Below are 15,341 nucleotides of genomic sequence, written 5' to 3'. Positions count from 1 at the left end.
CCTCTCAAGCCAGCAAGCAGCATCATCGACCAGCACGAAGCAGCATCTCCAGTCCTCTCCCTGCCAGAGTCTCCTTCAGCTAGACAGCTCGATACCATCGCCCGTCTCGATCTCTGCACTTTCCGGTCGACCACCAGCCAGCCGTCTGACGTCTTCTTTTGCCTCTTTTCCCCCCTCCCATCACCCTGTCGCCTTCATAATGACTCCTGAGTAGTAAGTGCCTTCATCTCAACTAGCGACTCCCTGCCTTCCCGCGAGACCCCGGACCATGCCTTCTCCGATGGATATATAGCTGAACTAACCCGTCGATGGCTTTTATAGAGCTTTCTCTCTCTTTCCGGACGCTGACCACAACGCCCTTCAAGGCTGCAGCCGTCCTGACATGTGACGTGATATAACGGCCGGTACTGACCTGGCTGCCGTGATAGATACGATTACTTGTTCAAGCTTCTCCTCATCGGTGACTCCGGTGTCGGAAAGTCCTGCTTGCTTCTTAGATTCGCAGACGACACCTACACGGAGAGCTACATCTCTACCATTGGTGTTGACTTCGTATGTTGGAACTCTTCCATATCCCGTCCCTGGCGTCAGAGAGAGCTACTTTCTAACAGAGAATAGAAAATCAGAACAATCGAGCTCGACGGAAAGACCGTCAAACTCCAGATCGTACGTCGCCTGTTCCCTTTGACCGAAATGGCACTGGCCTCAGTACTAATGTTAATATAATGAACAGTGGGATACGGCTGGCCAAGAACGATTCCGAACCATCACATCTTCCTACTACCGAGGAGCCCATGGAATCTGTGTGGTTTACGACGTGACGGATATGGACTCGTTCAACAACGTCAAGCAGTGGTTGCAGGAAATTGACCGCTACGCCACACAAGGCGTCAACAAGCTCCTCGTCGGCAACAAGAGCGATATGGAAGACAAGAAGGTGGTCGAATACACCGTTGCAAAGGTTCGTATCCGCTCCTCTTACCTCCCTTACCCTCAAGCCGTTGAATCCCCTGCTAATATATCCCGCTACAGGAGTTCGCCGATAGTCTCGGCATCCCATTCCTCGAAACTTCCGCCAAGAACGCTTCTAACGTCGAACAAGCCTTCTTGACCATGGCCAGACAGATCAAGGAACGAATGGGAACCGCAACTGTCAACAACAAGCCAACCGTCCAGGTCGGCCAGGGACAAGGCGTCCAGTCGAATTCCGGCAGCTCATGCTGTTAAACCTTCCAGTTTTTACTCCTTGCACTCGACCGATGCCGTGGTTATGCTATGCCTTGCTTCCCACGCTACAACTGTCCTAATTTTTCCCTTTGGCGTGAAATTGGCATTCATGAAAGCAGTGTTTCAATCGGAATTGGGTGGGGTGGGGTTTAATTTAATGCCGTTTTAAATGGGTTGTTTACACTTGGTTTTTGTTTTCCCTTATATTTATCATTCTCTTCTTTCCTCCTTTCTTTTTCCGCAATCCAGTCCGGATCTGTCTTACATACATAACTTATCCAGCTACCTACCTACCTACCCACCGATGTGCCATGCGTACCATACCATGACGAATTTGATTCCTAACCCCCACACCCATCCCGTCGTTCCATTCCCGTTACCCGTCCCGTCCCACGTCTCATTGACCACAGCAGGAAGAGGAAGGCCTCTACCCGCCTTATGAAAAACCTAATGCTGCGCTCCCCGTACTTCTGGTTTTGTGTCGGTTTATTTTCCATTATCCCTTATTTCTTCTCTTTTCCTTTCTTATAAACCCGTTTGCTTCGAATATTCTAATCCTGTCGCCCACAGCTGACTTGGAATGGAGCACGCTCACTTATCTTACCATTTCATCTTTCTTTTTCCATCTGTTTTCTTCCTCCTGATGCTTTTTCTACATCTCGCTCTCTCACACATCTGTAAACGTCCAGGTCATCTTAGAATATGTTTCTATTAGTTTCTCACCCCCACTTTTGTTCCTGCATGTTCCCCGTAGCGTAGTCGACCGCGGTGGATCAACGGAACCATTTATCTTTGTCTTCCAAGGTTGTTCTATATAATGCTTAATGCAAGAGAGAGTATCGCCGTTTTATCTATTTCCTGCTTAGTCATCTTCTTAGTTGGAAGTAGAGTAGTCACGTGCTTTAATTCCCTTTTGCCGAGGCCCAACATACAGCCTTGTATAACTAGTGGCTACATGATACTCCAGGCAGTATATAGTATATATTGTTATTGTGCTCTCTAAATAGTACATAAATATAGATTATGCGTGTTTTTCTAGCATTATCCGTGATGCTGGGATTTCAACACCCAAAGCTTTGCCATGGGAGTCTACCTCGAATATAAACTGATCAAGCGATGCTCCCCCGTACTTGACACTATCAACGCTCAACCATGATACACAGGTGGGCGTCCCATAGTCAGCGAACTCATCTTTGTCCTGGAAGACTGCTCTAAATGCTTGTCTCGACGTAGACGCTCGCTTGGAGATAAGATGTGTTGGGTAAAGTCGTATGCTCACAGAATCAACCTCCTTGATCCCATTCAGGGCCGCCAATGTCTTCCGGAAATCGGTGCCGTTGCTGATCCATGTATCAATGAATAGACCGGGGAAGCTATCCGCCGAGATAGAAATAGACGAGTTTTGTGTGGGTGAAGAGTAGACTCCACCGAAATTGACACTGGCTTGAAGGGTTGCAATCTTGGTTAAGGCCGGTAGCAAAGCATCGCCGATAACACCAACATGGGGATTGAGGTCCGGGCTCGTCGTACTATCAACAGCTAGAACAGTAAACCCAACGTTGAAGTCGGGAACAAGGCCGATATATGAGCTATACAAGCCGATGCTACTAAGAGCTGTATACACATCTATCATCGATGTGTTGGGGTAGCCTCCACCGCTATATATAACCCAGGGATACCCTACTGAGTTTGCAGGGTTGGAAGTGTGGGTAACGGGTTTCAGCCAGCGGTTAGTTTGGGCGCGCGAAAGGAGGGTTGCCGATAGGATGGACTTCCCGGCAATGGCTAGATCGGTGACAGTGGAAAGCATTGAAAGTGCACTATTGAGAGAAGTTTAGTACAGTCCATCTTACTAGCTGGCTATGCTTCACGCGAGGACAGGATCTTACGCTGCGTCTTGCATCGCCCATTCATGGTTATTCATATCCGCTAGGACTACTCCTGGCAATGGATTTTCCGGTGAGGCTGGACTTGTCCTTCTCAGCTCGAGAGGCTCAAGAATGCGTTGATTAAGCACAGATTCAAAAGATTTTCCGGTAATTCGCTCCACAATGTATCCTAGAATTCGAAACGCGTCGTCTGAGTAAATAGGTGTAGTCCCCGGGAGGGCTACGGGAGGCTGTCGGACAATATACGAAAAGAATTCTGTTTGAATGAACATACTAAATAAGAATAGTTCAGTTAAAGGCGCGGAGTAATTGACCTACCAGTACGGTTGCACGAAAATCCCGACATACAGGGGGGTATATCAGAAGCAGAAGTGGATGGCAGACCAGTGTACTTAGAGTCGTCTGGTTTACCCAAATTGTGCATAGAAGCTGAAGACATATTAATCAAAGACCATTCAGACAGTTGCTTCATAGAGCAAACTTACAACCCCTAGAAATTCCAGCCATATGGCTTGCAAGCTGGCCAACCGTAACAACTTCCCAGTCGACATAGCTAACCGGGTCTTGTTTTGCATCCTGGTGGTTCATCGCATCGGCCAGTTCGGGGATGTATTCTGTAACAGGATTATTCCAGATACGATCCCCCGCTTCAATTAGAATAGTCCAGATTGTGAAAATCTTAGTCAAACCGCCGATGCGATATATGCTATCGTTTCCCACGGGGTGAGACTTCAATGGCGGCGCCGTGTAGTGATAGTCAAAGAAAAAGGGCTGGTTGCTGGCATTGCCTTGATTAACGGAGAATAATGATAGACTAAAAGAAGTAGTATTAGGGTAGATCTCCCCATGGGAGCCATTCCCTTCAAAAATCAGGCGATTGAACGTTTCTGCGAGGTCCTTGAGAGCAGGGGCTAGGATTTCGGAGCTTGTATCCAAGGTAAACTCAGGGAATGCTGGCCCTAGAAGCGGGCATGGGGTGAACGAGACGCCCGAGGAGGCGAAAAACAAAATGCAACAAAGCAGGGTAATAGTGGGAATCATCATGACTATTTGAAATGACCATTCTCTTTAATTTGGGGTATTTGATTCTTTACTATTAGCTCTATATATACACATAGAATCGGATCGGAGTTGTATAAAGCTTACCAAAATTTATAGCCCAAGCATGCCGGGTTCGGCTCGGAGTTATGCATATCAGCCTCAACTCCACCTAAGCTGAAACTAACAGTGGACCATACAAGCAAGATTTAATTAATGTGCTTTATAGAAAAAACTAGTCTTCAAGACGTGGTTAGAGTTAGTAGAATGTTTTCCTGACAAGAGCATCACATCCAGTCATTCAACATTTGATCTATAGTGAAACTCTCCTCCATTGAATGGTAATCGTTCACCATGCTGGTAAATAAGTCGGAAGGTAAAAAGTCATGTAAAACGCTCGAGTCATCCGCTAACCGTTGCTCGTCTGGGCTGGAGGGATCTGTGGTTCGTGGTTCTTCAATGAGAGAAGGATCCTTTGCAAGCCGTTCGTCAAACCAAGCTTGAAGGCGGGTAACACGATCGGCAAAGTTTGAGAAAATGTCCCTGTCTCCATTCAAGTCGACTAGATCAGTGGATAGCTCTGATACGCGCGCTTTTAGCTGCATCAAAATATTCGAGAACGATTCCTTGTGCCGGACTAGGGCTGGAGTCATTTGTGTCGTAGAGGTTGTGCCGGTTTGTCTACATGTGACGATCAAAGCAAACCCGATCTGCACCCATTCAGTGTTGTTAAATGCGGTTTCAGAGTGAGGCGGTAGTGAAAGATACAGCTTAAGAATCGATTGTGCCGCAATATGGCCCGCACATAGCATTTCGTCCGAGACCGCCGTCTGTGTAGGTTTAGGTTGCTTCCCGGCCTTTTCCAGTAAGGTCAGCTGGTATAGAGAAAGCTCAGTGGCGTGAAACTGAAGGGCAATGAGCGCTATAGAGAAATAAGGATTAGGCAGGCCTTTAAAGGGTGTGTCGGTTTATTGTGGTGAGTACCTACATGCCTCATCTAAACTAAAGCCCGACCGGCCACGGAAGGCCTCCAGTTCAGCTTTCAAACTCTGGACATAAAGCTCCATCGCCGAGCCAGGGTTCGCCAACTCCATCCCATGTCGAAGGGATATACGATCAATCTTCTCTGCAATGAGCTGGAGCTGGACAATGTGGAGGATAGATTTGTCAGACGGATATTCAGCCGCATCGTAAAGAGATTTGCAACACTCTTCGAGGTAAGCGGTATGAGGAAAGGTAGACGGTTTCTGCAAAAGCCCAGAGATCCTATGACGGCATGAGCTTAATTTTTGTTTTCTTTTGTCTTTCATTCCATCCTAAGTTTCCCATTCTTAAGTGGCGGATACCGAACTCACGTCGAGGAGAGATAATAGCAACCTGCAACAGCTCTCTGTTCATCACGGCCTAATGACGGTCGAGTGTACGTGATGTCGTCTGGGTCGTAGTTCGATGTGAATCGGATCCCCGTTTTCCACGTCTTCGTCAGCGGTGGCCGATCCAATCGTAGCTCGATGATGAGGGCAATGGCTAATTGGAGGAATTGGGTATAGCGATGCGGCCGCGTGTGGTAGTGGCACCTAGCAACAATTGTTGGTTCCGTGCTTCTCTCAAATTTTGCGTACTTGTGTTTGAAATGATGGTAATTACCAAGCCAGGTAAACCAGCAATCCTTGTAGCAGATCGAGACAAACCTCTCCATTGGTGATCATTCGGGTGGCAATAGCTGCCTTGACTTCCTGTCCCAACTTTCGCTGCAGCGGCATGTCCGTGTAGGATGCCGACGAGATGGTAGCTAGAAAGAGAAATGGCCTCTCCCGGCGAAGTTGCTCCGCCATTACGTGCGGCGGAATCAGGACGAACGGAAAATGTTCGGTCATACCAGTTTTAAACGTAGATATGAAACGTTCAGCATCTTCCATGGTTAGGAACCCCCGATCAACGACATCTTTGTCGACAGCATCAACACCGGCCTGGAAAGCTCCAGTGGTGCCGGTAGGAGGCACCATAGCATCACGGGAGCCCATAAGCTCGTTGACCTTTGACTCCAATGCATTGATCCTCCTTTCTTGAGTATGTTAGCTCTGCTATGCAATAAGAATAGAAGATATTCCCACTAACAGGTCTTTCTGGAACCCATTGAATCGCCGGCGAGTCTGGCGGGTTGCGCATTCTCTACCTAGGCGATAACATCTAAGTGAGAGTGAGCGAGACGGCTGTAAGCATATATATATGTCCTAGCTAGCCCAGACTTACCGACTGCACGTATCACTGTCCGCGTCCCGTACACAACGTACCTTGGAATCGGCGCAGCTTTGGCAAGTTTTAGACAGCGGCATCATGGACGAGCACAACAGTAAACAAGCCAAAAATAGTTGGAATATGGAGTTCGTTTGTGCCCGGATGTTGTTACTGTGACATACGGAGAGGCGCGGATAATATAACCCTTTGGTCATCAAGTCTTGCCTGCACTAAAAGCGGCGATAGGAGCCATATAATTATATCGTTCGCGCGTTAGTCGAGAATATAACCGCCCGATAGGGGGTCTTTTATAGCAATTATCTTTTAGATATATATTTGCGAACGGGCAGCGATTAGCGGACAGTTCTGTAGATGCTAGGATCCCTACGAATATCTATTGTGCTGCTCGTCCGCAATCTTCAATCTTACTTAATCTTCCAAATGTTAGTGTCACCTGACTTGGTAGGTGCCTCGGTACTGATGTAGTCACGTGAACGATCGAAATTAATTATATAATCCGCGTCTATGCTGAAGTTCAGGCGGCTATATAGAGTATATTACTACTCTGGCGCGTTTAAATATACCAAGCATATCTATATGTTACATCTTCGTCGTCAAAATTCCAACATCCCATGTAGCTCTCACAACCTGTAGTACTCTAGCTACGCTAACTTACAAGATACTTTGCAATTTCTTAATATCTTTCTTCACAGCAGGGAAAGTGGAAATTACCTTTATGCTCGATCTATTAAGGGTAAATGTGATACTTCTCTGGAAGCGGGGAAGTTGCGCCACGTTGAGAGGATGGTCCAGTTTACAATCTGTATAGCCACCTTCCAAATTTTGGGTAGAATTGAAAAAGATCATGCAAAAGGTGTATCATTCTGGGCCTAATCAGACTTTTTCTCATTTTTGGTAAACATAAACTTTGCAGAGTGCTTATAAGAAGATAATAACATCTGACCTTGGGAGATGCACGCGTATCAAGCATAAATGAAGCCTCGTTTATAGATAAGACGAATCAACAACCTGTGCTCCGTAGAGAGCGTTGCACAGCATCCAAAAGTCAATCGTCGACTACAGGTTTGTTGCTTCAGGTCTTGAGTGTCTAGATTCGCATACACGGAAATGATCTGTTATATCACATTTACAGGACACTCACACCGTCACACGGCATGGGTTAGACATCACAAGGCCTCTATACTAGTTCCCTGGAAAGCTGCAGTGCTTCTCAAATGACGTAATTAATAAGAAGAGCTAAGATATTTAAGAAGCCAAAACTTCCCCCGATGTCAGAGGGCAGGCTCTCATCGCTTGGATTTCTAGCAAGTCTCTTTTCCTGATAGACACCTATCGCTTTTAATTATTTTTATACCCCCAGTGGCAATTGTCTTATCCTCTCGCACACAAGCAAAAATGGATCTCACCCGCCTCCAAAAGCTTGCGCGGAAGTTGGACGAGTTAGATAGTGCATGGAGTAGATTCGACTCTGTGCAAGCGGAACGAGAGGCAGAAATCCGTCGACCTGCCAAGCATATTGATGTGATGTCTGACAAGGAGTATGACAGGATAAAAGAAGCCGAAGGATATGTCAAGGAGGTATTCGACGAGCTCATTCATACCAGAAAAATGCAGCTTGAGACTACCATGGACCTAGTTTACCGGTTCTTCGCAGGTGATGACAACAAGGAGTTGGATAAAGGAATTAAGCACATTGCGGACTGTGTTAGTGGCACATTGGTACTTCGATGCCAGGCAAGGTCGAATCCCTTCTTCAAAGATCCTCCCCCTGGAAGAGCCAGGCCTAAAGCAAACCACGAAGGATCAGCCGAGGCGAAAGAACTGTCCAAAGAAGATCTCGAAAAACTCGCCAAAGAATTGAATATGGCCCCGGAGGACGTACAGAATTTTGCAAGTACGGGTCTGGGAGGGGATAGGATTGATGATGACAGTGATCTCATGATAAAGTTGAATACCCAGACCCATCCTGGGGCGTCATCATCCAGAGCGGCTTCACTTCTTGAGTTTGCTATGCGCATTCCAATATTCCACTACCAGGTCCCCGATTCCTTGGACGTTATTACGACAGAGATCATCGCTGAGCAGGTGATAAACACTTTACACACTCTGTATATATATATATATTGAAGCTAATTGAGTCATGTTGGAAATATAGGAGGTCTCTCTGGTGGGTGCTGTTATTGCACAACTCAAAAAGGACTTCGAAGCAGACAAATACCCATCGGAAACAGAGAAGAAAACACTCGAGGCCTTTTTCACCAACGAAGTTGCACAAAAGGCCATGAAAGCTCTGCTTTCTGAGTGCGCCATGTGGTTTAACGGCCTTGCAGAGACATGTGTCAAGGTCATTCGGGCTGCAGATGAATATGTGCCTGAAAACGCCAAAGATAGACAGCCTGTGCCCAAGAAGCAGTATAACGAGCTGTTGGAGCCAGCAAGGAAAGAAATGTTCGACTTCATGGGGCGTTCCCGAGACTACTTTAAATAAGTGATTGTTGCGTGTTTTTACCAAAGCCCCAATTTCAACAATTGGTGCTATTATGCCATTATGTTAATTTACTCAATTTCTGAACTATTGTCATTTTTTATTGGACTGAAAGACAGTATTCAGTAATATCATTGCATGATACGGAGTAGAATTGCATTGTTCCTCGCGTAAAGACGACGGCCTATTACGGCGACTAACGTACTCCGTTCATCATGGATTTTACTGTACGTACATACCACCAGGGAGAAAGTATCGACTCTGTCGGCATAACTAAAGTTCTTCTTACCTCTTCAACTTCCGGGTCATGGCCATCTGGAGTGTCAATATACGCCCCAGCCCCTTCGCATGCTGAGTTCATGTAGAAATAACTAAGGTTCGAGCTCTCCAGCCTGCTCCCAAATCACTCCGTATGAGTTATACTATAAATCACCAGATATTCGCTTTTGGCCTGATCCAACGAAGCCTTGCATCGGTTCATGGAAGAGTAACTTCCACGGCCCTGTCATCGAGGTCGGAATGCCACCCAATTAACCCCCCATGCTCCAATTCATTCGAGCCCCCAATCAATGTAGTTGGAAAGCGGCGGTATTCTACATGAAAAGAGTATGAAGATGTTGATATCAAAGAGAAAGATAATTAGTAGCTTGAAAGTATAGCTAACAGTATAGTGTTGTAGTCCTCACCGAACATCCAAAACAGGGCCGCGTGGCCTAATGGTTAACCTATCACCAAAGATTTGTGCGTTCGCCGCGGTCGTCTATTTCTTTTTTTTCTCCCTCGTTTTTACCTCCATAAATGATTTACGGATGCCGGAATTATTCGCTCCATCCAGAAGAGTCCTTGTGAAATATCTTCAAGTTCAAGAACTCGGTACTGAGGGGCTTAAATAATGCAGATACTACTTGATCACGGTTCCTTCACAATAGCTCAAGCTATATCATCCACCTAGACGAGCCAGAAGCCCAGAGCACAGAGAAACGACGTGAATTTGACTGATGTCCCACCAAGGAACAACAAGAGAGACAAATATCGGCGGGTTGGGGGTTCTCCTTCGATAGAACATGAGCTATCGCCAGAGAATGAAGATGAACGAGTTGAGCGCCCACCAGTGTTGGACGAAACACACTCCCAACGGTGGAGTACGGATTAAAGCACTTTCGGCGGTCGTCAGGCCTTTAGTGTGACCCCTCATACATCTTACTATCATGTTCGGTTTGCTTCTAGAAACGTCGCTTTTTCGGTATTGGAGATTTTTTCGAGTCTAGTACTACTATGACGGAGCCGGAATGAACTGGTCATATTCTGAGCACGAAAATTGAACAATCGGAGGGAAATTTACTGTTATACGACGCTCAAGTCGCCTAACCGGATCTCCAGTTTAAAGATTCAGATTAATTGTCCTTGCTCGGTCCGCAGTGATAGCTCACGAGCTCGGTGGCTACGGTTGAGCCGGTCCCCCGACATCCGAATACATAGAACGGAGTATCTCGTGGTATGTTCCCCAGGTCGAAAAAGAAAATAGCTGTTAGCAGGAATATTTTCGAAACAGCTCGCCCAGGGGCTTCACGAGTCCGAAGCCTGGATAGTTTTGCACGGGCGGCAGTGATGATCCATATGTACTGATGATACGTATAGTAAGCGTTTGGGCCTCGTCCCAGATCCTTTCTAGAGTTGCTTTTTTGGGTGCTTTGAGTGTTCAAGCCACGCCATGGCGGCGAAAATATCGGAAAAGCCTAGGTTGATAGGCCGAGCAATTTATAATATTTAATAGTTATCTGGAATCGACATTGACTGCCCTGATAAATATTTGTCGAGTCATGTTAGCTTCGTTTCCGATGTTCACCACTTCAATAAGCCGAGTGATAAACACGAGAGATTGACATATCCCTCTCATTCTCTGGATGACAGGCCTTTCACATTACTGCACCCTCTTTATCCACTTTTTCGACCTTCTCGAAGATGGAAAAATGTTATATACTAGGCATATTGATATTATATGCATGGATTAGCCCTCCCGACAGTCAGGGCATGGAAAACACAACCTATATACACGAGATATATTGGAGACAATGATTCGATACAGAGGATGGAGTTCTTCGCCAGCTGAGTTCGGACGGGGATCTACGTCTAGAAACTTGCAGAGTTCAGGGTTAGTGCAACGCCAAGTGTGTACAGGTCAACACTTTGGCCGATTGTTGGCTGATAACCGATACCCATAAATAAACGCCACAGCTCGCTCCAATGTCCCTTGTTCCTTACAGTTTCGAAGCTTTCGATCTAAAACGCGGCTCCAGGTTTAGGATGGCGATGGCCGGACAGAGCATGGCTAACTGTACATAGTTGGCAGCCACGGCCAACCTTAGCAGGTGGCAAGTCAAGAGACCCTGCCCAGAATGGAAGATGCTCACATCCAATAGCGATCGGATATCACAGGTATGGTGGCTTTTACATGCTTCCATGATCTCAACCTTATACATCCTTGTCAAGACTGCATGTGTTGTGATGGTGTTGTCGATTTCAGATTGCTTTTCCTGTGCCATGGCGAGGCTTGACTAGAGGCGTTCTTTTGACATATATGAGCACCGAAACGCCTACCTAACTGGAAGCAGTTCACGCCATGAAAGCCCCCTGTCCCGGAACGGTTAACAGTCGCTGGACTGTCACATTCTTGTCTGCTTCTTCAACTCGTCTTCCACGCCCTCCCTTGATTGAAACTCATGGGATCGTAACAAAGGCTCTTCGGAGAGGCTTCTCAACCAGGCCGCCGAACACCTCTGTATATTCTTAAGCAGGGAGAGCTGCCACTCTGGGGTATGGGGTCAAGCTGGGAAATCGGCCAAGGGTCATCTATTGATGATAAAGGTCCCATGGTCATCGGCGCCGCATGGCTTTCCTTCGTTATAGCGACTCTAGTGCTTGGTGTAAGGATATGGCTGCGGACCTGCCTTACAAAACTCTTCGGATGGGATGATGCTTTCATGATTCTGGCATTGGTATGATATTGTTTCCTTTGCCTGCGGCGAACTATGGACTAAATTGTTTGTTCACCAGGTTTTCGGATGCGTGCATTCGGCCCTTGTCAACGCCTCCGTCAATTATGGCCTGGGAACCCATCAGGCCAATCTTATGAAAAGCGAAGTGATAGAATTGACCAAGTACTTTTGGCTTTCGGGGCCTTTCCATGATTTGGCCGTAAACTGGGGGAAGGTTTCTGCCATGTTGCTGCTCATACGTATTGTGGAAAAGGCAAAGCGACAAGCGCTTTATTTCTACATTGGGATAGTTCTTCTCACCCTTGTGAACACGGTGGATGTGTTTATTATATTGGGGCAATGCAGGCCAATAGAGGCGGCTTGGAATGCCCAAGTTCGAGGGAGATGCTGGGCAAAGAGCATCGTGAAGATTTCTGCTTATTTTCAAAGTGGTTAGAAATGCTCTTCCCTTTTCATCGAGTTTAATGTTAACCCATATTGCTTTATAGCCTGTTGTTGTTTATCCGATCTTATTCTCGCGGGATATCCTATAATCGTGATATCAAACCTGCGAATGCCCCTTCGTACGAAAATAACCCTTTCAATAATCCTTTCGCTGAGCTTAATGTATGACACTCGCCTCTGTATTGTGATCCTTTTTTTTTGGGTTATTCTAACATTTTTACTTAATAGCGCCTTTGTTGCACCCGTTATGAAGGCCTATTACATCTACCGCATCGGTAACAGCTCAGATTACTCTTGGAAAATGGCCGACTTGGCCATCTGGGGGGCCCTCAAACACTACCTCGTCATCGTTACGGCCTCTATACCTACTCTCGGTCCTCTAGGGAAACACATTGCACGATTAACATCCTCACGGGGGCTCAGATGGTTTTCATACGCAGAAGAAACCCGCTCCTCCTCATACCTACCGAAGACAACATCGCTCACGACGGTTACCGTAAACTCTACCCCTAGCAAAAAGGTTTTCAGCCAGGGATACAGCATATCTGCCGCGAGACGAGGCGAAAGTTATCCAATGTCTATATACAGCAGCATATCAAGACATGGCGGAGGGCGCAAGAAACAAAAACGGAATCAGCAGAGTGAGGTGGCGAGCAGCCAGGAGGCGATAGTCGAAGTACCGGAACAGCACATAGACGAGATCACGAAAGTGACAGAGGTATGCATACGAACGGAGTCAAAGGAAAATATTGCAGAGTATTGGGAACAAAGAATCAAGCCATGGGAAGTAAAGAGTCCCGTATAACGGTTTTTCATAGTAATGGCATCTAGGGCGCTACGGAGCATTGGGAAGGAAGCATATAACATCATCACCGGAGTCGGATAGAAATTGGCATGGAACTTTTCTTCTACTATTCTATTATATATAATACAATATAACTGATGCATCGCAAAAAATACCTGTACACTCCATAGTATATTATCAAGAAGACGTTGGGGCCTGCATCAAGAAAGAGCCGAGGCAAAAAAAAAGATCGCGGCTAAACGTCATATGAACGAAATTCTAGAGATTCTTCGTCTCAAGGGAGGAGAAAATCACAAGCAAGCAGAAGACGCAGAAGATTTCGGTATCTCTCGCGATTTGGCTTTAAATTTCGGGTTTGGTCGCCCACTTGTCAATTCGATCGTTTTTATATACAGCTCCTTTTCGCTCCTTTTCCACTCTCTTGACCTGACTACCTTTTGCTGCCTTTGAGCATTACTGCATCTGCTCCGTTGCCTGACACCCGCCTCTCGACTAATTGGACGATATATTTTTTTTAATTATATATCTCAGTATAAGATGTCTCAATCTCAAGCAGTAACAGCTGCTACTTCGGCAGCTCAGAAGCCGAAGCCTGCGCCTACCATGGCGGCACAGCAGAGCGACAATATCGCACACGCTTTGGCCGGAGCTGGAGGAGGAATCTTGTCCATGATCCTGACGTGCGAATCTCTTCCTTATATATGTACTCACATACGCACTGTGCTTGTCTCTCTTTGGATGGGTGCGCTAACTAAATCCTCTATCATTATAGGTATCCCTTAATCACCCTCTCTACTCGCGCGCAAGTCGAATCGAAGCGCGCTGATTCCTCGACCATCGAAGCCATCCGCCATATCATCAAGCGAGAAGGTATCCGGGGACTGTACTCAGGTCTCGAGTCTGCCGTTTTCGGAATCAGCGTTACCAACTTCGTCTACTACTATTGGTACGAATGGACTCGCGCTGCGTTCGAGAAAGCCGCCGTCAAGGCCGGCCGGGCGTCCAAGAAACTCACAACGGCCGAATCCATGATTGCTGGCGCAATTGCAGGTAGCGCTACGGTTCTGATTACCAACCCTATCTGGGTGGTGAACACCCGCATGACTGCCCAGCGATCAGACACTGAAGAAGGTGGTACCAAAAAGGTGAAGACTACGATCCAGACGTTGAAGGATCTCTTGCGCCAGGAGGGTCCCACTGCACTCTTTGCAGGCGTCTTGCCCGCTCTTATCCTGGTTATCAACCCTATTCTTCAATATACTTTCTTTGAGCAGCTGAAGAACGTTGTTGAGCGAAGAAGGAAGATGACCGCCACGGATGCGTTCTATCTCGGCGCTCTTGGAAAGCTACTAGCCACTTCCATCACCTATCCATACATCACGGTCAAAAGCAGGATGCACGTTGCCAACAAGGAAGGGCCAAAGGAGAGTTTGAACGACAAGTTCAAGAAGATTATCAAAGAAGAGGGATGGGCTGGTCTGTACAAGGGTAAGTTAAGCCTCATCTTGCCGCCAACAGAGCTGACCACATACGTGATTATAGGAATTGGCCCCAAGGTCAGCCAGAGCGTGCTCACAGCTGCCTTTTTGTTCGCATTCAAGGATGTGCTCTACGACACCATGGTTGCTCTCCGCCGACGAAGCATCCGCAAGTAGATGACACCCTGATATCAGACTGTAAAGGGGCTGTAGTGATCTAATTCTATTTATTCCCAGGTGTACGCGGATACCCTGAAACAGCAGAAGAGGATTCATATATGACATTGTATAAATAACTATATATATATATATCAACTAGCTAGTTACATCTCGATACTCTTTACACCTACACATTGTAATGGATTAATAAATACAGCTTCATGAATAGCAAGATGCTTTCTACCCATACCATAACCCCATACCAGGAAGTAGACCGCCCTGTCAAAGTTAAAGACTGGACCTGTGGCTCAATGGTAGAGTATCTGAGTCCGGATCAGGAGGCTGCAGGTTCGAGTCCTGCCAGGTTCGACTTATTTTTTTTGCTTGACCATTTTATCACCTTTTACGTTGTCTATGTATGTCTAGCTTATCGCTATTGTTATTTTATATAGTTTACTTTGGTCTTGAAGGTGTAGCACTGGGTCTATTTTCTACCGGAATTAGAGAAAAATAGCACTCAAGTATAGAGCTTCACGTGATTAAATCGGGTTGAGTATGGCT

The 15,341-nt window shown here is 46.5% G+C and overlaps 8 protein-coding genes and 1 non-coding gene across 9 annotated transcripts; 6 read left to right on the top strand and 3 right to left on the bottom strand.

Moving 5' to 3' along the window:
- Positions 1-19: 19 nt before the first annotated feature.
- MCYG_01902 (GTP-binding protein ypt1) lies at positions 20-1,361 on the top strand (the record flags this gene model as incomplete). Its single annotated transcript, XM_002848922.1, has 5 exons — positions 20-210; positions 429-552; positions 619-666; positions 734-961; positions 1,033-1,361. 5 exons carry the CDS (start codon positions 200-202, stop codon positions 1,225-1,227), a joined length of 606 nt encoding a protein of 201 aa, XP_002848968.1.
- Positions 1,362-2,248: 887 nt separating this feature from the next.
- MCYG_01901 (conserved hypothetical protein) lies at positions 2,249-4,157 on the bottom strand (the record flags this gene model as incomplete). Its single annotated transcript, XM_002848921.1, has 4 exons — positions 2,249-3,047; positions 3,117-3,372; positions 3,435-3,545; positions 3,602-4,157. 4 exons carry the CDS (start codon positions 4,155-4,157, stop codon positions 2,249-2,251), a joined length of 1,722 nt encoding a protein of 573 aa, XP_002848967.1.
- A 284-nt stretch (positions 4,158-4,441) lies between these two features.
- MCYG_01900 (conserved hypothetical protein) lies at positions 4,442-6,160 on the bottom strand (the record flags this gene model as incomplete). Its single annotated transcript, XM_002848920.1, has 4 exons — positions 4,442-5,076; positions 5,143-5,420; positions 5,510-5,823; positions 5,846-6,160. The coding sequence occupies 4 exons, from the start codon at positions 6,158-6,160 to the stop codon at positions 4,442-4,444; spliced, it is 1,542 nt and encodes a 513-aa protein (XP_002848966.1).
- A 1,648-nt stretch (positions 6,161-7,808) lies between these two features.
- MCYG_01899 (uncharacterized protein) lies at positions 7,809-8,901 on the top strand (the record flags this gene model as incomplete). The annotated part of the gene is made up of 2 exons (XM_002848919.1): positions 7,809-8,498; positions 8,569-8,901. 2 exons carry the CDS (start codon positions 7,809-7,811, stop codon positions 8,899-8,901), a joined length of 1,023 nt encoding a protein of 340 aa, XP_002848965.1.
- An 889-nt stretch (positions 8,902-9,790) lies between these two features.
- Positions 9,791-10,177, top strand: MCYG_01898 (uncharacterized protein; the record flags this gene model as incomplete). Its single annotated transcript, XM_002848918.1, has 3 exons — positions 9,791-9,832; positions 9,860-10,011; positions 10,054-10,177. The coding sequence occupies 3 exons, from the start codon at positions 9,791-9,793 to the stop codon at positions 10,175-10,177; spliced, it is 318 nt and encodes a 105-aa protein (XP_002848964.1).
- Positions 10,178-10,833: 656 nt separating this feature from the next.
- MCYG_01897 (uncharacterized protein) lies at positions 10,834-11,441 on the bottom strand (the record flags this gene model as incomplete). Its single annotated transcript, XM_002848917.1, has 3 exons — positions 10,834-10,878; positions 10,983-11,022; positions 11,161-11,441. The coding sequence occupies 3 exons, from the start codon at positions 11,439-11,441 to the stop codon at positions 10,834-10,836; spliced, it is 366 nt and encodes a 121-aa protein (XP_002848963.1).
- A 273-nt stretch (positions 11,442-11,714) lies between these two features.
- On the top strand, positions 11,715-13,143 carry MCYG_01896 (uncharacterized protein; the record flags this gene model as incomplete). Its single annotated transcript, XM_002848916.1, has 5 exons — positions 11,715-11,763; positions 11,806-11,894; positions 11,953-12,325; positions 12,383-12,500; positions 12,567-13,143. The coding sequence occupies 5 exons, from the start codon at positions 11,715-11,717 to the stop codon at positions 13,141-13,143; spliced, it is 1,206 nt and encodes a 401-aa protein (XP_002848962.1).
- A 537-nt stretch (positions 13,144-13,680) lies between these two features.
- Positions 13,681-14,798, top strand: MCYG_01895 (peroxisomal membrane protein PMP47B; the record flags this gene model as incomplete). The annotated part of the gene is made up of 3 exons (XM_002848915.1): positions 13,681-13,823; positions 13,916-14,631; positions 14,686-14,798. 3 exons carry the CDS (start codon positions 13,681-13,683, stop codon positions 14,796-14,798), a joined length of 972 nt encoding a protein of 323 aa, XP_002848961.1.
- Positions 14,799-15,077: 279 nt separating this feature from the next.
- Positions 15,078-15,149, top strand: MCYG_10522. Its single transcript has one exon. It is a non-coding gene; the product is annotated as a tRNA-Arg (tRNA).
- The last annotated feature ends 192 nt before the right edge of the window (positions 15,150-15,341 follow it).

Source organism: Microsporum canis, genomic scaffold (assembly GCF_000151145.1).
Source record: "Microsporum canis CBS 113480 supercont1.2 genomic scaffold, whole genome shotgun sequence".
NCBI lineage: Eukaryota > Fungi > Ascomycota > Eurotiomycetes > Onygenales > Arthrodermataceae > Microsporum > Microsporum canis.
This window is presented reverse-complemented; position numbering and strand designations above follow the sequence as displayed.